This window comes from Schistosoma mansoni (assembly GCF_000237925.1).
Source record: "Schistosoma mansoni, WGS project CABG00000000 data, supercontig 0151, strain Puerto Rico, whole genome shotgun sequence".
Lineage (NCBI taxonomy): Eukaryota > Metazoa > Platyhelminthes > Trematoda > Strigeidida > Schistosomatidae > Schistosoma > Schistosoma mansoni.
Genome location: NW_017386048.1, coordinates 381,588 through 407,811, shown reverse-complemented (window position 1 = coordinate 407,811; position 26,224 = coordinate 381,588). Strand labels below are relative to the sequence as shown.

Genomic DNA, 26,224 nt, shown 5'->3' with positions numbered 1-26,224 from the left:
TTCCAAAGTTTAAACAGGAGTGAGTACTACTACTTATGGTTGGAAAATATCACTGGATAGTTTAATTGGTTCAATGGATATGTTAGCTTGTTTCACATCCTCCCGACAGTCAACACCAAATGTAGATCTATGAGAATGAAAAAGAAAGTATATATATTGATCAAACAATGATATTACTACTTTGATAATCTATATTGTGACACTATGAGTTTTAAAGTCTGAATTGTAATAAAATAGTGTAAGAGGATTCAGTTGCAATATTCGCATGGGCTATCAATCATTCTTACGTATATATATACATTAACTGTGTTGTCAGTGGGATAGGAATTTATGAAATAAGTAACTTAAGCCAATTTTTTTCTCTATGGACATTGAGGAAACAAATCAGCTTTTTCCATTCGTTTACTATTAGAGATAAATTTGAGGAATTATACAAAAAGCATCAGGAGTTCATTTTTATAACTATGAAACAATTTACTAGTATTTGGTCATGGATGTACTTGAATTAGTGCTTGGTTATGATGGAACTACTCAAAAAGTAATGTTGTGATTACTAAAGTAACGATGATGAATCAACCTGAGTTTACGAATATTCACTCACTAAGAAAATATATTACAAATGACCAGTGGACACCTGCTCTTAACACCCTAAACATTGTGCAGTAGAGAATTGAATTGGAATAACCATAAGGGAAGCCGAACAAAAATATAACATCAAGAGTTCATTTAAATCCTTAATTGTTAAGCGTAAATTTCTTAGTTTGAGGTTCATTCAACAACAATTCGTGATCTTAGATGCCATGAATGAAAATCGATAACAATGACAATGATGTATGTGCTAACTTTTTCTACACTATGAGTTATAACGCTTCCATGTTTTCTGTTCGTATTGTTCGAATTATATCATTGACTGTAATTCATACGATTTCTTCAACTCTTGTTCTCAATGTTTAGATGCATTATAGATGCATTAACGCGAATTGTGTAGGTCTTGGAGGGCATATACTTTTATCAGTTATTTAAGGCATTTACAATGTACTTATTTCCTTGTCAGGAATATATAGATATATATAGCCCTGATTTACAACAGCACATGAGTTTGATTTTTCAGTTTGGAGAAAAAAAATACAACTTTCATCCACAGATAAGTGTAATTTGTTTTGAGTAAATAGGATTGTCAGAACAGGTCATCATTTCATTTAATTGTGCGAGGGCTGAGATACTGCCTGAGTGCCAAACCGAAGCAGGTGGTTTTCTTAGGGGACCACACCCCCAGCCTTTGACCTAAAGGTCTAACCCACAAGGCAGTGGAGCATCGTCAGGAGATACAGTCCCATGGTAGCCGTTGACCAACGATTGATTCATACGCTATTTGTTCCTTCAAGATACTGGAGCCCATGTGCACCATTGGTTTGGAATCAGGGTTTTCCAACTCCCCTAGGTGGACTCTCCGTGTCCACCAACCCGGTTAAAGCGCCGGACATTCGCTTTCCGTCCTCTCACTTTTGTAAACAACAGTAGTGCCACGAGAAGGCAGTGAGTAGGACTTCCCTGGCAGGGGCTGTATACGCGTGGCCATGTGAGAGCATTTCGAGAGGGAGAGTGGACTCTCCCTACTCCCGGCCGTACCAGGGCATTTGGGGGCAATTGTTTTGAGCGCCTATCATCATCACATAGACCAAATCCTCATGGTTGTTGATGATGCAATCGTTCACCATTTTTAACATATAATACTGTCAAATTCATTAATGCATGCCTTATTTTAGCCTTTGTAGAACGAGTGAAATATCTTTGAAATTCATGTTTCCCACTGAAAATATTATTATCACTCATGAAATTACAACTAATTGACATGAACATATACAAAATAAGAACGAATCAACTTTACCTTGGACAGAAATCAACAGAAGAGATATCCTCTATAATACGAGAAGAATTTTCTTTTTGAAGTAAAACTCCATTCCTTATTAGTAATGAAAGAGGGGTAATACACAATTAATTTGGACCAGTAGTAATTAAATAGTATTTGGGAGAATAGATTATCGTACAGTGAGATTTAAATGGAAAAATTATTAGTTGCTTTGTAATATTTACTTTTATTATTGATCAACAACTTACTATCTGGATAAATCAACATAATGCAAACAATTAACTGTCCCCAGTGGTTCTATCTTCAGCAATTCATCTAAATAGAGTTTTAGGGATAATTTATGGGGATATGATCCGTTCAAATAAAACAGGTTTCCTACCAATTTATTGTGATGTATTGTACCAAGTGATACCCGTCACCCTATTTTTAAAAATCATCTTTTACTGATGAATGATCTGTTAAGAGGAACAGTGAATATCTATCCTTTATTTTATGATCACATAACGAAAAGGACCCACAGAGTCATTGGATAGGAATAAAGACCATCCAATGAAGAGGATTTTCTTTTCAGTGATTTCATTTGTTTAACCTGCTTAATCGAACTTATATTTAATTTGCTTATCAAAACTATTAGTCCATAGTAAAATAGAATAGTGTCAAAGATTATTCACATGCATTAGATATTGAGAGGAAATCGTGTTATAATCCAACCGCTAACGAAACAATGTTAAGGTGAAGATAATTGTCTACTTGATAAATATTACGAAAAGAACAATTAAATGTAGCAGTAATGGTTTATTAACAGTTGAGCAAAATAACTAGAAAGGAGTAGAAGAAAGCGACAGATTATAGAAGATAGAAAGTAAAGCTACGTCCATGGCGAATGACGGATTGAACATACTGTTTTTTTTTTAAAAGAACCAAGGGTAAGCTTGATGTGGTAAACAGTTGTAGCCTCTACTGTCCAGAAATTTTCATTTGTATCCGTTTATAAATGTTTCTTCTGACTGTATAATTTGTAAGGAGGACTTTAACTTGATTTATTTTCCCAGGCCTAATTCAATGATGCTATAAAAGTTACGTATACATTCCATGAAGTTCAAAAGGCAACAATGCACTAGTTCTCTGGTTGAATGGGTCAGGTATACTTTTTTAATACACTTGAGTAGCAAGTTAAAACCATTGTCTACAGATCATCCCGATGAGAAATGACAATGTCAACACAGATCTGTAACTGTGCATCTACCACCTTTATGCTGTTTAGTTCTTTGTATTGATCGGTTAGGTACCAATATCGTTAAAAAAGGCTAAGTGACTAGACAATATGATATACCTTGTTTAAATAATGATCGGAAACAAGTGCCAAGAAGCCTTGAATATAAGTTTTATCCAAGTTTGTAGTCATTATAACAGCATATCAGCGATTTGTAAAAGCTGGTGTTTTAGTGAAACTCAACTTCACGTTACCACTATCCCAGTTAGGACCCTTATCGCTAGTTTATGCTGATGATTACTTAGCGAGCGACTAGTATAGACATCTCAATCACATCCCAAATATTTCAGTGGTAACATCTCAAACTACGGCATTGAAGTGATGAATAAGTTAGAATTACTAGAATATTATTTCAAAGATTACAGATGAACTTCGCTGGCGAGTGCAAGCATGAAACATACATCCAGAGCATTTTTCCAATTGCGTTAAACCGCCATCAGAGTCATTAAAAAATCAAATTGACATGTTTAATTACTATTTACAACTGTCACATGATGGTGAGATAGTATAAGTCTATTAAGTAGCCTTGAGGAAAGAAACTTTTTAAATATTTAATGTTTATAACCATAAACGTTTGACCTACCATGCTATCATAATTCCATTATCAGTACATAGACTTGGTGGAGGAGCAACAAATCTCAAATTATAATGATTAGCTACCTCGGTTAAACCGGCACGAATAACACAATTAGAACCAACCCCACCAGAAACAACCTAAACAAAATTATTAATTGGATCTCAATATTAAAAACCATATGCACAATAATATATCAGGACAAATTTAATTACGAATAAAGACTACTCGCTTTCACTACACCAGCACATCAAGGTAAAATTAACATGATGCATTATAAACGGGTTGAATATTAGTGTCCATTATAGTGAAATGACGATCAAACATAAGAGAATAAAAAGTATAAATTACTGTTGAAATTTAGGATCAGGAAAGGAACAATTTCAACTGCCCTACTGAAACCCATTTCGAACCATGTCGATTAAATTCTGATAACGACTATTGTAAGTACGCCAATATGGGAATCCAAACACAGCAGAATGACTCAGATTGGTAGTAAATCCATGAATTGACACCTTATACTAATTTGAGTGTTTTCGGGTTTCTTTCAACCCACTTTTACACTAATCAGCACTGCGCATCGAGGTAGGCATTGCTTAGAAATACGCTCCAGCAACCTCAGAGGAGGAAAATTTATAATCTGATAAACCTATTTGCTATGTCCAACAGAAACCTGCGTTTAACTTTGGTATCACTTAAATCGTTGTTCTACAGCATGCGATAATTGTTATGTAAAAATTATAATCAAATACTATATTTATTTTTTATTTATTTATTTAAACACATATATATTGGTACAAAAGGGCACCAGATACATATGCGCCACACAAAATAATGAAAGTAGGAAGAGAAGGGATGAAAAGATAAGGCGGACTGAAATGTACAACCAGAAGACTCTTTCAGTTAAGAAAGTTAGAACCACTCTTTATGTAGAAAATAAAAGAAGGTTGCAGCAGGATCGCCACTGGCTTCTATTCTGAGCCATATCTGATAACGTCTCTAGCCACTGTGTTGCACCATCTCTCGGACCCCAGCCAGGGAGTCGTGAAGGACAAACAGAAGCTAGCCCTTTGCAGCTTTCTTTCATGCCACGACACCATGTCATACACTGACCTCCTTTCCGCTTTTTCCAACCACTCCCAGAGTCGGCAAATAATGCACGGCGTGGAAGTCTCTGGGACGACATTCGTAAAACATGTCCAAGCCACCGAAGTCGGTGTTTCAAGATGGTGACACCAATTGAATTATCGTCTCTGCGCCCGAACACACGATGCCAAACCTCTGCATTACTAACATGGTGTTGCCACTGCATGTCAGCAATCCTTCGGAGACAACGATGATCGAACACAGAGAGACGTCTAACATCCTCAACTCAGAGAGGCCAGGTTTAACAAGCATAGAGCAAAACTGCTCTCACCGACGCGTTGTAGATCCGACCTTTTACAGCCAGACTAACATCACGAAGGCGCCAAAGATGGCCCAGATTGGCATAAGCCGCTCTGGCTTTCCTTATACGTGCATCAATCTCATCACTCACGCCACCACCAGCACTTATGTAGCTACCTAGATACACGAACTTCTCAACTACTTCAATCTGCTCACCATCCAGGGTGAGTACAGGATGAGAATCCTGCCAGTCTTGTAGGAGTACTTTGCACTTGGAGGGTGCAAAGTACTCCACACCGCCATTACTTACATTCATCAGAGCTGTTTCCAGGATGTCATCGATGGCAAAGTTGAAGAGGAGTGGTGAGATCGGGCAACCCTGCCCCCAAATGCCCTGGTACGGCCGAGAGTGGGGAGAGTCCACTCTCCCTCTCGAAACGCTCTCACATGGCCAGCGAATATACAGCCTCTGCCAGGGAAGTCCTACTCACTGCCTTCTCGTGGCACTACTGTTGTTTACAAAAGTGAGAGGACGAAAAGCGAATGTCAGGCGCTTTAACCGGGTTGGTGGACACGGAGGGTCCACCTAGGGGAGTTGGAAAACCCTGATTCCAAACCAATGATGCACATGGGCTCCAGTATCGTGATGGAACGAATGGCGAATGAACCTGCTGTTGATCACCGGCTACCATGGGACTGCATCTCCTGACGATGCTCCACTGCCTTGTGGGTTAGACCTTTAGGTCAAAGGCTCGGGGTGTGGCCCCCTAAGAAAACCACCTGCTTCGGTTTGGGCACCCGGGCAGTATCACAGCCCACACACAAATAAATGAAATGATGAATTCTATTGAAGATACTATTCTCGCTCATACTAGAAGCAATCAAATACTATAAATCTAAAAATGTTCTTTACATTCAAAAACCTAAGTGTCACAAGTAGCAGATGTTAGAAAACACCCAATCAGCTTTTCGAATGCCTACTGAAATCTTATCAGCCGCCAACTTGCAAATACTGATATGACTTCAAGCACAAAATCAACATTTGATTAGTTCGAATGATATTTCCATAAAAAGAAGATAAATGAGATTAAAAAACCATATTTTATATACATCGGGTGTTTTGGAATTAAACAGAAAAAAATTGCAAGTTCAAGGTTAATAGTTCGATGTCTGGAGGTTGTTCATGACTACAGACTAAACCACAATCCCTGAACTGAAGCACATTTGACCAGAAGTCTAGGCAAAGTCATGTATGAAGTAGGGGTGGGAGAAGACAGGTGAACTAGACACCAGAACGAGATACGCAAACGGTTAGACCCAAATCGCCCAAATAGAAACAGAAATATCCCTCTCAAAAATATGTTGGATACCTTCAACCTACACAAGTGGTACGGCAACAAATCGAGGAGGTTTAGAGTTGAAAAATTGGGTCCAGAAAGAACCCATTATAGCAGCGTCCTAATAGCATAAGGACTCCAACCCAACCGCTGTTCCAGGACACAATGGGCTCCAGGCATGTCACAACCAATAAGCAACATAACTTCATCGCCCAATAACACTGGCCGAAGTAAATCCATAAGATGGAGCCATTTCTCAGCATTTCCCTTTACAGGTTTTCTTGGAATATGAACCGGCGAGTCATTTACTATAACAGCCTGTTCGATACATATACATTCGTCTCCATCTAATGAGCAGACTTCAAAAGCTTTGGTTGTCGATCTGGCCAACTTATTTCCGCCTGTCTTTTTGGTGATAATCGTCGCACTTTCCTCAATTTTACGTTTTAAGAAATGAATCTCTATTTATACTTCTAACAGATGACAGAGCTGGGCGACAATGCTTCTGGGCTATGACTTCAATATTAAATATCAGTCAACAAATACTATCGGCCAAGTCGACGCCCTCTCTTGCTTGATTGAAGTTCAACACCATAGACCGGAGAACATGATCATGCTTCCGTTGCTTTAAATTCAAAAATAAGGCGTGTAGTAGCAGATGCCATTCGAAACACTCTAGTGTTGTCAGATGAGGTCACAGAAGAAACCCTTCGAAACCCCTTGTCCTACAAGAAATTGAAAAGTTCCACCAAGAAGGGCGGTCATCAAAGATCAACTCTACAGAGCTACAACGGCTTTGCCAGAGCAGACTATCTCCCTCAAACAACGATGACTACCTTCTGTTTGCCGAACGTGTCATATTTCTGGAACCAGCAGTTGAACAGTTGCACGCAAGACATATTGGAAGAAATGGGATGAAAGCACTAGCACGAAGATATGTATACTGGCGACATTTAAACACCTAACCAGAGAGGCTATTCCTTTCGTGTACCGAATGCGCATTAGCAGCGAAGGCGTTGTGGGAAACAGAGCTGTAATGCTGAAAATCAGTTCCATACCACTGATCTAGCTAAAAAACAATTTATAAGAGGAAGGTCACCATCGAATTACATTTATCAACCTAACCAACATAAGACTGACAAACAAAAGTTAATTCCTTAAATTATATACAGTAAATTACTAAGTAACTGGTCGGTTCATGATGCACGATTTTTTGAAATGAATTAAGAGAATCATAACTGTTAGGATATTCACAAGAATATCCCAAAAATTATCTCGAATGTAAAATGGTATGTTTTCAGACTCTTCACATAATTCGCATGTTATTTCCTATTGGCCATTATTTACAGTGTCCTAACTATGACTTCCATGTGTCGTTTCCCTATTGGTCAATTTTGAGTCGTCCTAATTATAACCTTTACGTGTCCTTCCTTTCCATTGGTTACTGATAATAGTCATCGTAACTGTATAAATATGCCTTGTCTGTAAACCATTTTTGTTCTGCTGCTGACCCCATAAACAATTCTCATTTAACGGCTGTGTTCTGATTTATTGGAGTTGGGGAACAGTATTGGGGTCGAACTAGGATATCTGAATTCGGTCAATCGGTAGAATTGAGTGTAGTCCTATCGCAATACCCTATATATATTCGCGTTATAACAATTTGGCGACGGAGATTTTGCAAACAAGTTGCTGACTAGCTATGGATCCAGTTAAATTAGAAGAATTGTTCAAGCAACAGCTGAAGCTGATGGAGATGTTTACTCAGACGCAGATCTCTTCTCGAGTCTCATGTACACCAACAATCCCTCAATCAGTCGACGGTATTACTAGTGGTATTTCAGAGTTTCTTTATGATCCTGATGCCAATATTACATTTGATACCTGGTTCAGACGTTATGAAGATCTTTTTAAAGTCGACCTTGCTGACAGAGATGATTCGTGGGAGGTGCGTCTTCTCCTTCGAAAACTTGGTCCATCAGAGCTTGATAAGTATTGCAACTACATTCTACCGCAGAACCCACGAGACCGTTCCTTCGATGCCACTGTTCAAACTCTCAGTCAACTTTTTGGTGACCATCATTCACTTTTCAATACGCGTTATCGCTGTTTAAAACTGGTCATGAACGAGTCCGATGACTTCTTAACCCATGTTGGCATTGTCAACCGTGAGTGCGAACGGTTCAAGCTCAAATCCCTTACCGACGACCAATTCAAATCCCTCGTATTCATATGTAGTCTTCAGTCACCCAAATTCTCCGACATCAGAACTCGATTGCTGAACCGCCTTGAACAAGACCCAACGCTAACACTTAATGCAATCGCCGACGAGTATCAACGCATTGTCAACCTGCAGCGTGACACCACTTTGGTCCAATCTGGGGGCCAGGGTGGTTGCGAAGTTCACGCTGTCCAACGTCAGAACAAATCTCCGAGATCAACAACCGGTGGTCCTACGAAAGCCAGTGCTCCTTCTTTCTCTAATCACTCCAGACCGGTTCACAAGAAGCCCCCCTCTCCATGTTGGCACTGTGGAGCCTGGCATTATGTGAAATTTTGTCCATTCAAACAGCAGCTGTGCGATCGCTGTCATAAAGTTGGTCACAAAAGCGGTTTTTGTCAATCCCATCGACCCAATAGCCGTCGAAATGCACAGACACAGCATCGTTATCCTAAAAAGCCGGTTCCCTCATCAGGAAGTTTAGCGGCAGTCTTCCACACCCATGCCGCCACGCGACGCAAATTTCTTACCCTCTCAATCAATGGTCAGCCAGTTCGATTGCAGTTGGACACTGCATCAGATATCACTATTCTGTCGAAAGATACTTGGCGAACCTTGGGTCAACCTCCCATCAAACCATCTTCGCAGACAGCCGTTAGTGCATGTGGTGGTCATCTCCGCCTTCATGGTGAACTTAATTGCTGTATTTCGTTCAGAGATACAACCTTCAACGGAACGTGCTACATCACCAAATCTCCTCTCAACCTTCTGGGTTTAGATTGGTTCGAAGAACTTGGTCTTGCCAATCTTCCTATCAGCACTATCTGTAATCAAGTACAAACTCCTGCTACTACACAACAGCATGCTACAGACCTCCAAAATCGATTCATCGAACTCCTCCAGCCTGGTTGGAAGCTACGAACAATCCATAGTGCGATGGCACCCAGGCGAGTAACCCGGCAGAATCCCCGAATGCAGAACACTAGAATTCCCTACAAAGTTGGTGCGAAAGTGTATGTTCGGGACTATAGACATGGGTATGATAGATGGATAGAGGGTGAAGTCGCAAAGAGACAGGGGAAGGTCATGTATGAGGTCAGAGTAAACAAAGAAGTCTGGACCAGGCATCATAATCAACTACGGCCAAGAGATGCCAAAGAAAAAGTTGGAATTATTAACCGAGTTCCCCTCGACTTACTGCTAGATACTTTTCAACTTCCGCCGATGCCTACAACGGAGGCAACTGAGTCGTCTAACCAAGCAGAACATTCTTCAGGTTCTTCGTCGTTACCTCGAAGGAGGTCAAAGCGCAAACGAAGAAAACCAAAGAACTGTCAGGTAAACCCACGATTGCGTCGCTATTAATTTTTTCCAAGGGGAGGTGTTAGGATATTCACAAGAATATCCCAAAAATTATCTCGAATGTAAAATGGTATGTTTTCAGACTCTTCACATAATTCGCATGTTATTTCCTATTGGCCATTATTTACAGTGTCCTAACTATGACTTCCATGTGTCGTTTCCCTATTGGTCAATTTTGAGTCGTCCTAATTATAACCTTTACGTGTCCTTCCTTTCCATTGGTTACTGATAATAGTCATCGTAACTGTATAAATATGCCTTGTCTGTAAACCATTTTTGTTCTGCTGCTGACCCCATAAACAATTCTCATTTAACGGCTGTGTTCTGATTTATTGGAGTTGGGGAACAGTATTGGGGTCAAACTAGGATATCTGAATTCGGTCAATCGGTAGAATTGCGTGTAGTCCTATCGCAATACCCTATATATATTCGCGTTATAACAATAGCATTCTAACAATTAACTGAAACCTGAAATATTCAAACCGAAAAACTCTTGTTATCCACTAATGTTGGTAAAAAAACTATGATGACTGTTATATCCAGGCGAATAATAAGTGAATAGTAACGGCTAGGATCTATTTATGGACTATTATTATTTACAGTATCTCGCAATCACAGCCACTTTTCGGCTTGATCTTGTATGATTGTTATTTCCTACTTATGGTGTCATGTGGTCTGTTTGGCTTGTATATAAAACCAATGTTGTAGTGAACGAGAACACAAGTGGGACAATCGAATGTACTTGAACACAAAATTACAGAACGTCTTAGTAAAATCTGAGAACCAAACAGTAAATACTTAATTTGCAAAATGTCAATCAATTGTCTAAAACTTGACTGTTCCTTTTGCAAATATCGGTCAATCGTCTCAAACTTTATTGTTCCTTAATTTCCATACCAATCGCTTTCTGTTCTCATTCTTTCGTTCTCGATCTTCTCGACCTTCTGCTACCAGGCATTCTATTCCTGACTAGCGTTATATACTACTTATGTCGATATAAGTAGCATACACCACAGTATGTCTGAAATATATGATTCGTCTAGCGGAGGCTGATTTTGGCGTTCTGACCTGAACCAGCTGGGTTAGGAGGGAAGCTACTATCTTGAAGGACTAATAGGAAATCTAGGCTACTCGTACTATTTTATGCGTCATTATTCTGGTCGTATAAGTTGGTGCCACTAATTGGGGGTCGTACCACGTGATATAAATTAATCGGACGTAAGGAAATAATGATGACTATAAAACAAACAAAATTGATACAATGAAACATACGTCTTACCAAAGCTGTAGGATGATTTCTAATTACACTGGCTCTGGAATCAGTATTCAACAAACAATATTCAATAGCACGCTGAACACGGCGACAGATTAATCTTGTCATACAGAACTGTACAGATGCACAAACATCAGCAATATCTTGGATCGATAAAGCGCATCCACTACCTAGCATTTTCATTACCGAAAAAAATCCAATACAGTAAAACGTTACCAAGATGAAGGAAAATAAACACTATTAGAAATGAGAAAATATTCCCTGGTAACAGGTTTGCATTCTTATTTTACATGGGTACATACTAAACAGTTGTTTTATAGTATTTTTAAAGAGACTTAATTGAAGACTACCGTTTTATTATTTCTTTAACCGATCACATTCGAATCCAATAACTATGAATATGTTACTCGGTTTTGCATCAAGAAGATTCCAATTTTATGTTTAATGAGGTTTATTATTTGTAGCCTTGTATTGTGGATACTCACGAAGAACCAAATTTGAGGCTTCAAGCTACGTTTTGAGTGGCTAGTAACCATGGTCAGTTGTCCAGACAAACGTAGATAGAGTGGGGTCCGAATCTACAATCTAGTAGCAGAAAGCCAGCTACCGCTCCACGTATTTTATATAATACAATCACCTGAGTTATGCGAGTCTGGATGAACACTTCAATCAATCCTACGCAAACCAAAGGACGAAATGACTACAGAAGGAAATGACAGGTTAACTATCAACAATAACCAATCAAGATCGAGTTCTACTCTTATCTCCACGACTAACCCTTTTCACCATTTTGCTAGAACTTCCTTAACGGAAATATGGCAAATTAGATCAATAAAAAAGTAATATATAACTGTTTAACAAACCACTCACGTACCACGATTTTCAGACTCCAACTTATTGATCAACTGTTCTGCAGCCGCATGGATTCCAGTAAATGAGAAATCACAATCCTTAGATTGTGAACGCGGTAAAGGTAGATTGAAGCGTTGATGATCACCATTATAAGTCTTTGCAATTATTTCGATAGCCTTACCACCTGCGACGCCTTTCAAACACTCATCTGACAAACGATTTAGTTTTAGACGCCTAGAAAGCTGTAAATACAAGAAATATACGGATTGCTCCATTTTGAAGCATTGACAACGACAACAGCAACAACAACAACGTAACGCACGTATTAACGACCATTTTATTTGGTTGGTGAAAAAAATCAACAACTTTACGAAAGCCTCTCACAATTCCGCCTTTACTACTTAGATGGTTTGATCCGAACTCTAAGTTTGTTGAATTACACTGAATAGCCCGAAAATTTTTGAGTAGAAATTATTTTTCGCCTAGTGACTTAAAACTTTTGAGCAATAACATATTATTCCACGATATGTATATGGCTGCATTAGCACCACAATCTTCGGAGGTTGATTAATTTGTTCAGTAACCTACCAGTGTCGAGGAGGATGAAAATAGAAAACTCGGTAACTTGTTTATAATTATAACTCAAAGCAGTTTTATTTGTTGGTGAAAATTGTATACATGTATTAGGCCACTGATTAATTAATGCTGTGTTAAATATAACAACTGACCTAATAAGCAAATGACATATAACTCAGTGTATTTCAACATATTTATCGAACTGGTGGTGAATCAGTAGAAACTGTAGTGCATTATGCACAGTTTTTATAGTCTAGATTTCCTTATATCGGGCCGTATTAGTCCATGTTTAGTTATACGGGGACAAGTAGTCAGATGTATCCACAGGATGTAATAAATATTAATAACAGTATTTTACCAAGCTACAACGGTCAGTATCTGTGAAATGGTAATCCATTTAGTGTCATGATCTCGAAACACTGGTGTCTGCGGCGTAATTATGCATTACAAAAGTCATCTCAGTGAATTATAGGTTGTCCACTATTTTGCTGGGATTGATTGTAAAAGGGGGTAGGGGATTAGAATATGATATCGTGTCGTAGTATAAAAGACAGTTGCATGGGACTAACACATGTCGTCCCACAAAGACTCTATTGACTTGGTCCTAGAGAAAGTGAGGCTCAGTGACCTGAGATGTTATCAGACATGGCTCAGAATAAAAGCTAATGATGACCTTGCTGTAGCTCATTACACTTTTTATAAAAGTGAGATGAACTTCCAAGGCTTCATTTTTAACTGAACTGTACCTTATACCGAATACTACTTTCCTGCATTTATTTGCTGACTGAACCTTTCTCTCCTTTATTTCACAATTGATTGATCACTGGGTGGTGATCAATGTCATGCGTGTCAAGTCCTTCTTAGTGCTGATCGAATGCTATTGATCAAGTTGCAATGTGGCCACTAGTCTAGGTGGCTCGACACTGCGTGCACTATGTTGACATAAGATGGTGATTGGAGGTGGTCAATAGGAACCCCTGGACCCGGATTTCGTGCTACTTGGCTCTCGTCAGCAAGGTGTACCTGTAATCTTGATGCTCTCTGACGGATCCGATCCCGTTTCATCCAGCTTCAGAGTCAGAGACGTTACCATTGAGCTATTCGAGCCTCGACCGACCTCCTGTAGGACTGAGATGTAATCACAACTGAATGGTCACTGGGTGGTGATCAGTGTCATGCGATTGACAAAATACATAAGTTACAATATAAAATTGGAATCACAGAAATATATGTAACTCACCTTATCAAGAACATCACCTGGGGAGGCGTCTAATGCTGTACCTAATAAAACGTAGTCCTCTAACCCTTGAACAATACCCAAAATACCGTGACCACCACTTATCAAGAGAATCATATAGGGAAATTTCAACCTAAAACGTTTTTATAAAGAATTTATATTTATAAAGGTGTTGAAACAATGAGATAAATACTATTTACTCTAAATCAGTTATGTAGAAAGCATTTTTATATACATTATCCCATTATTCTGCAAAATATTTTGTTTGAGAACGAAAGATAGCAAGTCCTAGTAGCTTTGATAACTATAGTAATAAATGCTTTGCTGAATACTGTTTAATCCAATAAACAATTCTGAAGTTAATCAGTACCATATCTACGAATATTTATACATAAAACGCCGAGTTTACAGCACTATGAAGTCACACATAAGTCAATGTCGAAAGCTTGAGCTCGATGAGCAACCAAACTTCTGGGACACTAGGCAAAAAGGACGTGTATACAGTCACCGCCTTCTCGAGGCGGTTTTGTCTGCAAAATTGAGAGGACGAAAAGCGAGTTTTCGGCGCTTTAACTGGGTTGGTGGGTACGCAGGATCCATCTAGGGGAGTTGGAGAACCTTGATTCCCAACCGATCGTGCATATAGGCTCCAGGATCCTGAAGAAACAAAAGGCGTATGAACTTATTATTGTCCACCAGCTACAATGGGTCTGCATCTCCTAACGTTACTCCATCGCCTTATGGATTAGACCTCTAGGTCAAAGGCTCGAGGAGCGACCCCTTAAGAAAACCCCCTATTATTTTATTTATTTATTTGAACACATAAATATTGGTACAAGGAGGCACCAGATATATATGCGCCACACAAAAAGTTGTCATTTCATTTAATTGTGTGAGGACTGGGATACTGCCTGGGTGCCAAGACCGACGCCCAGGCAGTATCCCATCCCTCACACAAATCAAACGACTTGCGCGGCGTACAGATATTCGATGCCTCTTTGTAACAACGTATATATGTTTTGAGATGGTGTTTAAATAAATAAATAAAATATGACTGCATACATTTCCCATATTACAAACAGTAGGCAGTAAACTAATAATAAAATCCAATGTTTTGAATTTCTAAGTAGAAAGTACTTTTCAATACGAGTAGATCCAATCTGTCGGAAATCAAATTTCAGTTGGTAAACCATTTCGCATTTGAATATAATCACACAGATTAGGATTGGTTTTTACATCGAATCGCTACATTACTACGCACACTCAACCAAATAAGAAAACGAATGTTTCGGCGAGAAGTGATACTAATCAGAAAATTGCATTGGTACCCATGTGGTGTTTGTATGAACCAATGATTCTTTTGTACTGATGACTGCTTGATTTTAAATTCCAAATACAGTACATTCGTTCGTACTCATCTAATACTTCTTGATTAAATTGCGTTGTTTCTGGGATTACTAGTTTATACCATAATTCAAATACTCTTAAACATCACATTGGCGTCGCGATGGAGCCTGTGATGGAACGGCTGAATATACATTCAGATTTTGATGCTTTTGAGGATTACATGAAAAGGCTCGAAATCTGGGCTATGACCAAGGAAGATGATGACGATTTTAATATTGAGGCTCTTTCCTTACGTTCATCGAAAAAGAAGCATACAGCTTAATAAAGACTTTGACATTCTCAGACAAACCGATTTTCCTCCCTTATGCAATTCTCAAGCAACTACTGTTGGACCATGTAAAGTATTCAATTTTCGAATGCGGTAAAGGAAAGAAATTCAATGAAATTACTCGCCAGAAGTTCCACTACTTTACTACGTCGTCGCAGTCCAATACGTAATCAAAGTTATTCAGATAATAATTCTTTGGTGAGTTGTGAAACAGTTCACGAAGATGAGCACAAATTCGGTAAATGCTTGTTCTGTGGCATGTTTCACCCATGTAATTCATATGTATTTCGTGATTCTAAATGCTTTAAATGTGGTAAAACTGGACACATTCAGTCAGTTTGTAATACCATGGTTCATTTCGCTGAAACTAATGCTAAAATTTGTGATCATACTAAGTTGGATGTTTCTAATGACCACTTATCTTTATCCAAAACTTCGAGAAGCGGTATAATGTCACATAGCAGTCCAGAGTTGAATGAAACCCAGAGTTATTGTGAGACAAAAGTTTCTAATCAACCAACTTATCAGATGTTTCGCGTTATTGTACCAGATATGGTTTGTCGTAATAATTCACATATTTCTGATGAAATTTCTTACAACTCTGAGAACAATATGTTGAATGAGTCAAATCACGGTCAAAAACCAGATTCAGTTTTGGTAGATGCTGATTTTTTTAATGACCCATTATTCTTTAATGAAACTCTTGATAAATTTGAGGGAAATATTTCAGAAAAATTCAATTCTGACGTCAGTGGTCCTCATAATGGATTTATCTATAGAGATATCCCTAAGGAATGTGACAAATATGTTCCGGATGAGTCGAATTCTAGTCACATTTCTGATGTTATTGTATCAGATATTGGATATTCTCCAACTCAATGTGTGTCGATTAGAATCCCTGGTCAGTGGTATGACGAATCAGATGGAATAGCAAGTTTTCCCGAAGCAATCAGAGAACCACTTTGCCCAAACATGAAGTTTGCACTGATAGAAAATCCAAATCAAGTCCAAGGTTATCCTAATGAGTATGAGGCAGATGAATCACACGTGTTAATTACACATATCAATGAATATTTATCTGTGTATCCTAATATGTATAACAAAAAGAATATGCATCATAATTTTTATGCAAGTCAAAGTCACATGATGGAATGCCCCAAATTACGTGTCTGTTTATCCCCAAATACTCACATATAATAATCGAAGCGTGAGATATAAGAAGATAATGCGAATTGAGAGCGTCAAATTGGTCATAACGCTGCGACGTAAAGACCCAACATTATTTCGTGGGGGAGGGTAGTGTTGGAATGTTTATGAGGCAAATTCTAGATATCAATGGTTTCACTACACAACCAACATGACGATTGTATGCAATTCCAAAAATCAGGTGAGTCTGCTTCGATTTCAGTTGTTACTTTTAATACTAATGAGTGTATTCTAGATCGTACAGAGTCTACATCTATTACGCAATTGGGCAGACACGTGATGAACCTAAAGAGAAGAGGTACGATTATTCACAGAACTCTGGTTCCTCATTTAAGCTGTGGCGGATATGGTGTTTGTATGAACCAATGATTCTTTTGTACTGATGACTGCTTGATTTTAAATTCCAAATACAATACATTCGCTCGTACTCATCTAATACTTCTTGATTAAATCACATTGTTTCTGGGATTACTAGTTTATACTGTAAATCAAATAATTCAAATCATCACAACCCACTATATTAGGGGTCAAAACGTGCAAATCAAGCACAAACCCCATTTCTACTAGCTTCGAAACCATGAGATTTTAATCTGTAATATACTTGTCACAAATCTCTTGATGTTTATGATATGTTTAGTTTCAAATAAGAAAAAAACTGACTTATAATTTATGATCAACGATACTTTTAAATATCATCTTGAAGCATTTATTTAGATAACTTGTTTAGTAATTCACACAGAGAGAAAAGAAATTACACATCGCTGGACAACTTATGCTCAGACTGTACTTAATACACTCGGCAATAAGCAATAATTAACTCCTAGGATTTGTGGTTTTACATGAGCGCAACTGGTAATACTAAATACGCTATATCCGTACAAAAGCTATGATTCATTCACACGGAAAATTTCTGCTTACTGGGGATCTGTAAACAGAGCTGTCAGTGCATGAGCCTCCATATGATCAATCGGTATGATAGGAATCCTTTGACAAATAAATAATTCGTCAACATAGAAATTAAAACTACTTCAATCGACTTGCTAAAGATTTAGCGAAACTAACTCCAATCTTTAGAGATAATGGCATACCTGGTTTTACTGTAACAGCGACAAAATTTAAATCCTAGAGGGATAGATCAATTAAAAAATAACCATGAGCAAAAAATACCCGAAGTCCAATGTTAGATTTGGCCATAGCAGTATTTACAACTGATTCAATGTTTTCTTTGTGAAGTTCAGCTGCTACGGAGGGTAATACACCACCCAACCTTCAAAAATATTTACTGATTAATGGTTATTTTCCTTACATAACACTAATCCTTGATTGCGAAGACAGACAATCCCCAAGTAATTTTCCTGATGTTTCTATAACAGCTGCACCTGTATCGTCACAGCTCGTTTCTATGCCAAGAACACTGGCAAATTTACGCTGACAAAAATAATGGTGCTATAATAAAATTTAGATGAGCCAAAGAATATTCTCACATTACCCACAATCTGTTTTCTGTTGCTTTTCCATAGTTCTGAATGAAATTGAGGGCAGATCTGAACTTATTTTGCATTATTCTACAGACCTGAAAGTCAATATTAATCAGATCAGTGGGTTCCACAGTCTAGTTTCCGATAATATTAATTACAATAACGTATCGGTGAAACGTTGACTATGGTTTGCATACGCATCTAGTTTACACTTCAAGCTCACTGTTACGAAGAAATAGAACACTCTGTCCTGGTTTAAGATAGATAAAAGACAAAAATGTTTCGAATTATGCAAGTAAAAGTCTACTTACGCCTATGTGACCGATATTCCGTCAGAGTTAACTGTGCTATCCGGACGCTTAAAGCAAACATCGATCATAGATTTCAAGTTATTAATATTGACCATTTTGAAATAAGAACCTAAAGAGAAAAATAATGTGGCTACTCTGATCTACTTTACTTCTAATTGTTGGAAAAGAGCAGGTTTATTTATATTTTAATTCCTACTTGTGTGACGCTTGTATCTGTATCCTCACAGAGATGCTACCTGGTTGTTTAAGCCAAAGTGGATATACAGGTTGCGAACCAGTGGCCTTTTACCTCAAAATGCAGCCTCGAGACTGAAAAGTTAGGATATTTGCGCAAGAAGATGCCTCGAGCTCTACAGCTGATAAACACTGCAAATTCGTGATATTTTTCACATAAGTTACTCTCCATACCATGCTATCGCTATATTATTCATGGCTTTATTCAACATTACATGTTTGACGCAACATATTATTCTCCAAACAAAGTATTTCAACAAATTTCCTTCACAAAAGAGATCAAAAATGAGATAACTGAATAAATTTATTTAAATTTAGGCATAAAAAATACCTCGACTTGAACGATATGCATTTCTTGTGATTTAAATCCGTACAACTTTTTAATTACAAACATGTTCAACAACATAAGTTGCTGATCAGGACAGATCAACAACCTGTTTGTCACGTAACATGTTTGGTGGACAAAGTATTATGGGATGTTTATACACTTGCTTGTGTGCATGGATTCTAAAGCATTGACCTCTCGTTTTATCAAAAGATATGTAGATAGTAAGAAATGAATGAAGTGGGAGTGTTAGTATCTGATAGGTTAACATCTGCCATGAGTTACCAAGATTTCAGATTACTATCCGCAACCGCACATTATTATTGGCCACAAAGGACAAACTACACAACCTGCTAAGTCTTCAGCACTTTCTGTTATACAGCAGTCTTTTCTCAAAAGCTCGGGAAAGAACACTGGAGAGCAATCAAGAATAGTAGGTAATATTCAAGAATTTACAAGCCAAAAAAGTTAAATGTCCAGTAATTCCAAAACTATGCAGTCTCTTTATCAGGCGAACTTGACAGAAAACTTCCTTCGATATCGTTGAAATATTAGAAGACAGTGAGAGATCAAAGGACAGACCTATATCAAGGTAAAAACCCTTAGGAGCTGTTTTTATTTCGGCATCTCCAATTGTGAAAACTGTATGGTATTTCAACAGGGTATTTAAGCGCTCCTTTTGTCTCGGGCCAAAGTTAACACCTTGAAAGTTATAAAGGTCAAGTGTGATAACATTGGCAACAGGTGATTTTTTTAATGAAAGACAAGATTTCATTCGTTTCAGAGGATGTAAAGAGTTGAAAGTCGGTGTACATATAATGAGGACACCCCTATACTTAGCATAAGCGTTTTCTGTGAAGGATAACAGATCACATAGAAAAAAGGAGGAAGGAAATGGAGAAAGAACAGCTCTCCAAGACACATCTTGACTTAATGGAAAAGTTGAGCACTCTATTTCCCACCATCAGCTGTACGTTGCGACGCTACCTTCATAAAGTGCGCCAAAATCGTTCAAACGGTTCAAATGGTTGAGGACGGAATAGAAGCTTTCGCTTAACGGGCTTCCGTGTCTAGTAGCAGTGGATCACCAATACCTCCAGGTGTGATATTGACATGTTTCGTACGAAATCCATTTACATTCATATCTTATAAAATATCAACCTAGCTGAGTGATTTTCTACAGTGAAAGTTGTAACTTCTGTAACAATTTGATCTTGACTGTAAACTGGCATGCCTCATGTAAGAAACTGTTATTTGAGAATATATTATTATTCCAGACACAACGTACTCTTCTCTTCTTGAGAGGTAAGAACACAGCTAGACGATTATTCGGCCGCCGATGTTAACGGTGGCATAAGTAATAAGTAGTTATAGTCGCAGAAGAGTGTCGAAAACAAGGCTATTATCTAAAAATGAACATTAAACCTAGTTCATTTCCAATTCCAAGCTGAACAATGGATTATGATACAGAACAATAGCAGCATTTAAGGTACGTCTTTGCATTTGTAGGCAAACCGATTTGGATTGTTTTGAGAAAAGGTGAAATCAGTGTTGTGGATCGAAATCTTATATTCTTATCACCAGATAATTTCTTTGGTGTTAAGGTGATCTTTATATTTTTCTACATTTTCGGCAACAAATTAGGTAAGATGGATTCGTCAAATATCCTTATGAATGGATGACACAGAACTTACGGTCACTTCTTAAAAAAAGGTTTGGGAAATCATCAGGTCCTAAACGTTGGGATGAGGTAAGTGCCTGGAGATATTTTCGGGAATCGGTTGTAATAAAAAATTCAGAATACACTTATCCTTAGGTCATGTGCATATATGAAGCATGACATCAGATGACTGACGTGTAAGAGACTTATTTAAGTACAAACATTCTGATGGTTATCGCTTCTGACGCGCTTTCCGCCTGCAAGCTCTTGAAATAATTTCCACACACTTGAGAAGTTTTTATAAGATAGGATTTTTTGAGTAAAAATTGAGTCCAGACATCTCATCTCTAGTTCTAATAGACCACTTGGTTTTCGAACCTTGATTGGGTTTTCGTCCGTATTCGTTTAGTTGTAAGGATGCAAGTATATTGAAACTTACAAAAATGATTTCATTGGAACGACAAATACCAAAGCAGAATTTAAGATGATAAGCGGTAACATCAACAGTGTTTTTCAATGAGTCATCTGGAAATAAATTAGGGTTTGTCGTACGAAACATACTTTTCCGGATTTGGGATATTTTATTCTTCTCAGTTTCTGTGTTTAACTTTCTTTGTCCGATATAACAGTGTACCCATTTCGAGTTTGCCTTATACTTTGCATAAAGCACGAATAATGCAATGATCAGAACTAAAAAGTTGAGCAGGTGAAGATACCACAGGTATCGTAGTTTGACAACAGTTAACCAGTAACATCTATAATTGAGTCGCGCCCACCCAGTGAAATTAAGAGTCAGAAGCAAGGAGGTCGGAAGATATATTTGATGGGTTATCAATGTATCGAGGAGTGACTGATATAAACTGACTAGCGGTCGCAGGAGACGTTGAGCACGTCCTTCCAAACCGTGATCTGGTACGGATGCGTTACAGAGTGCCTTCAGCTAGTTGAGTCCATTAAAACTAATGTGGTCGGCATCCAATATCAAACACTTACAGAGCTACTGATTTTGTGGATTTATTTACAGCTACGCCGGTTTAGCAGTCACATATATTCCCACATCATTAATGAAAAGGTAGGAGCGACTGGGAAAATTTACACCATTTCCATGACCTAGCAAGGAAAAAGAGCTACGGTCACATGGGTTAAATTACCACATTTAATTGGAATAATAAAATATTTCTGCCTGGGCAGGTACAAGCCATTTCTATAGGCATGATCTGCAAATTACAACATTACTTGGCTTACAGCATGCTTCCTAAGTAGGGTCGTTAAATAGATGAAATCAATAAAAGTAAATGACAGCACATTCGTTCAAATGTCTTGGAGTGGTAACGATTAGATTTATGCTTTAATATTACACTGAGTACAGTCTCTAAAATATTTTCCAAAGCGACATCGCGTCCAGATGCAAGCTGGGCATAATTGTGTTAGAATTCTGGTTGTGCTAGGTATTTATGCAATTCAAACTTTGAAGTTTATAATTGTTTAAAGTTGATTTGTAGAGGGCCTAGTGTGAACTATGACCTTGAGAAAACACATACGTCATGTTTGTTCCAGGTATCAGAAGCTCCATAGCTGTGCCTCCAGAGCAAGATTCTGGAAAAAAGAGAGACAAAGCATTAGCAAGGCACTTAGATATGAACGCTAAACAGTGCTTAAAATTTTGTAGTGGAACAGAGTGAGGATACGACTGATGTTCTAATTTGACAATTAGCTACCAGTAGTACCTTCTATTTTCGAAACCTTATTACGCTCGATAGAAATCAGAAGTCAGACGAGAAGAGGTAGGAAAGATATATTTGATACGTTACCAATATATCGAGAGGCGTTCGTTCTTAGCTAACTATTGAAACGTAGGAGCTGTGTCCCACGCCGAATTGAAACGTGATCTGGTACGGATGCATGACCGAAAGCCTTCAGTTAAACAAGTCCACTTAAACAACGTGGTCAGCATCCAATGTCGAACACTTAGAGAGCTATTGATTTTGGGGAATTATTTACAGCTACAGATCACTCCCCCCCCAGTCAGGTAGTGATGCCCCTAAGACGTGACCAGCCAGAAGTTTAAACCAAACGAGTTTGTCGTTGGTAAACACTCTTCTGATAGCTTGCTTCGTTTAGCAGCGTCTGGTCGTCTTTCCTTAAACTAAGGGACCATGAGGTACAACATAACAATAAAGAAATAAAATACAATGAAAATTTCAGTTCCTTGGGAAACTTCGTCGTTCTTTTCCAGCCGTCCTGGAAAAGAGAAAAAATAGAACGTGTGAGTGCATGTCAAAAATACACTCGTATTTGCCTAAGGACACAAGATGAGCGGGAAAAAACTAATAAACTAATACACTTGCAACAGCGTAAAAGCGACCGGAAAAATATTGTTTTTTTTGGGTTTTTTTTGAAATAAATAAAAAAATGAGCATATTAAAAAAAATGATCTTTTTTTAATAAATAATGAACGACGGATGCGAGATTAAGTTTGTGTCCTACGTGCAATAGTCGTTAAGATGTTCTGGAAATCTTACTCTCCTTCCAGAACGCGTTGTTTTAGGTTTATTTTTTGATATTGACGAAGTGTCAAGGTGTGTGTCGGCTGTCCTATGGGGTACTACAAGTGTAGGAGCCGTATCGTTCGATTGTACCGAAGGAAATTCGACGTAGCTAGGGTTTCCTTCTAAGTACGCTGCTTTTAAGCGATCGATGCTGATGCTACCGTTCGTGCCGTTCTTATCGACTACATAGTACTTGGGTTCACGTTGAAGAACTTTGAAGGGTCCTTCGTATGCTGATTCGAGGTGTCGTCGATGTGAGTCTCGACGAACGAAGACGTGTATACTATGTCGTAAGTCAGGTTGAACGAAAACATCAGTTGATTGAGGTCGAGTGTGAGCAGGTTTAACTGAACGCACAGCGTTTGTAAGCCTACTCGTGCAAGAGTTTAGATCCATGTTCAATGAAGAAGCTGAAGGATCCACGAATACTCCTGAGAGTCGGAGTGTCGTTCCGTAAACGAGTTGAGATGCAGTGTATCCAATGTCAGCTTTCACTGCATTGCGGATACCTAGCAAGACGAGTGGAAGAGCATCTGTCCACTGTGAAACGCTTGAAGCTGATAATGAAGCTTTAAGTTGTTGATGAAAACGTTCTACCAACACGTTTGCTTGTGGGTGGTAGGCGGTCGTTCGGAAGCGCGTGATTACTAATAGTGAGGTCAGACGACGGAAAAGTCCAGATTCGAACTGGCTTCCGCGGTCTGTAGTGATGGTTGAAGGGCAGCCGAAATTTGCTACCCATCGTTCGACGAAAGCGCGAGCCACTGTTTCAGCAGTAATGTCCTTAATAGGTACTGCTTCTGGTCATCGAGTGAAACGGTCTACGCATGTTAAGAGATATGAGTATCCGTTTGAATCGGGTAAGGGTCCTACCAAATCCAGATGAACGTGGTCGAAACGAGCGTCAGGGGTTTTGAAAGAGCCTAAGGGACATTTGTTGTGTCTTATGACCCTAGATTTCTGGCAGCTTACACGGGAGCGTGCCCACTCCCTCACGTCTTTATTCATGCCAGGCCAGCAAAAGCGTTCGGCTATAAGCTTGACTGTTGCACGAGCACCTGGATGAGAAAGATTGTGCAACGTATTGAAGACGTTGCGTCGATAATGTTTTGGTACTATTGGACGATCCCTACCTGTAGATGTGTCGCAAAGTAAGGTTTCCCTACCTGTTCCCATCTGCTTAGTACTTAGTTTAAGAGTTGTCAAGGATAACTCATGCTGAAGACCAGTGTCTTCTTTTTGAAGCTGAGCGAGTTTAAGAAGGTCGATTCCTTGGAAACTGTTCAAGGAACTTATTCGAGACAAGGCGTCTGCGACTACGTTGTTTGCTCCAGAAATGTGTTGTATGTCTGAAGTAAACTGCGAAGTGTAATAATGATAATAATAATAATAATTTATTCTCAAATAACAGATTGTTACATGAGGCATGCCGGTTTACAGGCAAGATCAAATTGTTAAAGAAGTTACAACTTTCACTGTTGAAATGTAGTCGAGTTGTCGAGACTCTCGCGGTGAGTACTTGTCTGAAGATGAACTTAAAGAGAAGGTGAGAGGTTTGTGATCGGTAAAAAGCGTGAATTCTCTTCCTTCGATGGAATGTTAGAAATGCCGTACAGCACAATACATAGCTAGGAGTTCCCTACCGAACGTGCTGTACCTAGATTCCGCGTCCAGCAACCGTCTCGAAAAAAATCCTAAAGGTTGCCAAAAGTGGTTAACACATTGTTGCAGGACTCCTCCGATTGCTGAGTCGGATGCGTCTACGGCGATACTAATGGGCGCTTGAGTGTCCTGATGCGCAAGCAGAGTTGCCTTAGCGATGTGTTCCTTAACTGTGGAGAATGCTTTACGGGCTATGTCGTCTAAACTAATTGATTTTGCATTTCCACGAAGTTGGTCGGTTAACGGTTTCATAAGAGATGTGCATTTAGGTATGAACCGTCTGTAGAAACTTACAAGGCCGTTAAAAGTTCGCAACTGCTTGATTGTGGTCGGTTCTGGGTAATCCTGAATGGCCGCCAATTTGCTTCTAAGGGGTCGGATGCCTTGGGCATCAATAGTGTGTCCTAAGAAATCTAAGGAGTTGGTTCCAATTTGGTATTTGTGAATGTTTACAGTAATGCCATGTTTTTGGAGTCGATCGAAAACAATGTCCAGATGCTGGAGATGTGATTGTCTGTCCGGACTTGCTATGAGGCAGTCATCAACATACGCATGTACGAAGTTGAGACCTCGGAAGACGTCGTCTATAAACCTTTGGAAGGTTTGAGCCGCATTTCTTAGACCAAAAGGCATTCGCAAGAATTCGTAAAGACCGAAAGGAGTGATGATGGCGGTTTTAGGAATGTCGTCAGGAGCCATCGGTATTTGGTTATAAGCCTTAACTAAGTCGATTTTCGAAAAGACAGTTGTACTTTTCAAGGTTGCTGTGAAATCGTGAATATGAGGCAACGGGTAACATTCAGACGCCGATAATCACCAGTTGGACGCCAATCATTGCTGTCCTTTTTAGGCCTTTTTAGGGACCACGTGCAATGGGGATGACCATGGACTATTTGATGGTCGAATTATCCCTAAGTCTATCATATGATCGCAACCTAAGCTTTTCGGGAGCGAGTCGGCGGGCTTTCGAGAATACTGGTGGTCCTGTAGTCGAGATGTGATGTGTAACATTGCTGGTTACACAAGGCAATTTCGATTGCGGTTAGTATATCCCGGAGTATTTGTCGAGTAATGATTGGTATAGGGGGTCTATGGTGTGCTTAATCGTGACCGGAGATAATCTGCAACCAGAAAAAGGAGTTACGCAAACAGATAACTTAGTG

At 38.8% G+C, this 26,224-nt stretch overlaps 1 protein-coding gene across 1 annotated transcript; it reads right to left on the bottom strand.

The window, feature by feature from the left end:
- Window positions 1–92: 92 nt before the first annotated feature.
- Window positions 93–18,417, bottom strand: Smp_198940 (Mername-AA018 peptidase (M22 family); the record flags this gene model as incomplete). The annotated part of the gene is made up of 11 exons (XM_018798631.1): window positions 18,332–18,417; window positions 18,149–18,288; window positions 18,010–18,109; window positions 17,870–17,964; window positions 17,761–17,826; window positions 13,965–14,094; window positions 12,167–12,390; window positions 11,303–11,462; window positions 3,727–3,857; window positions 1,889–1,963; window positions 93–126 (listed from the first exon to the last, which is right to left on the bottom strand). The coding sequence occupies exons 1-11, from the start codon at window positions 18,401–18,403 to the stop codon at window positions 93–95; spliced, it is 1,227 nt and encodes a 408-aa protein (XP_018646680.1). The 5' UTR covers window positions 18,404–18,417.
- Window positions 18,418–26,224: the final 7,807 nt, after the last annotated feature.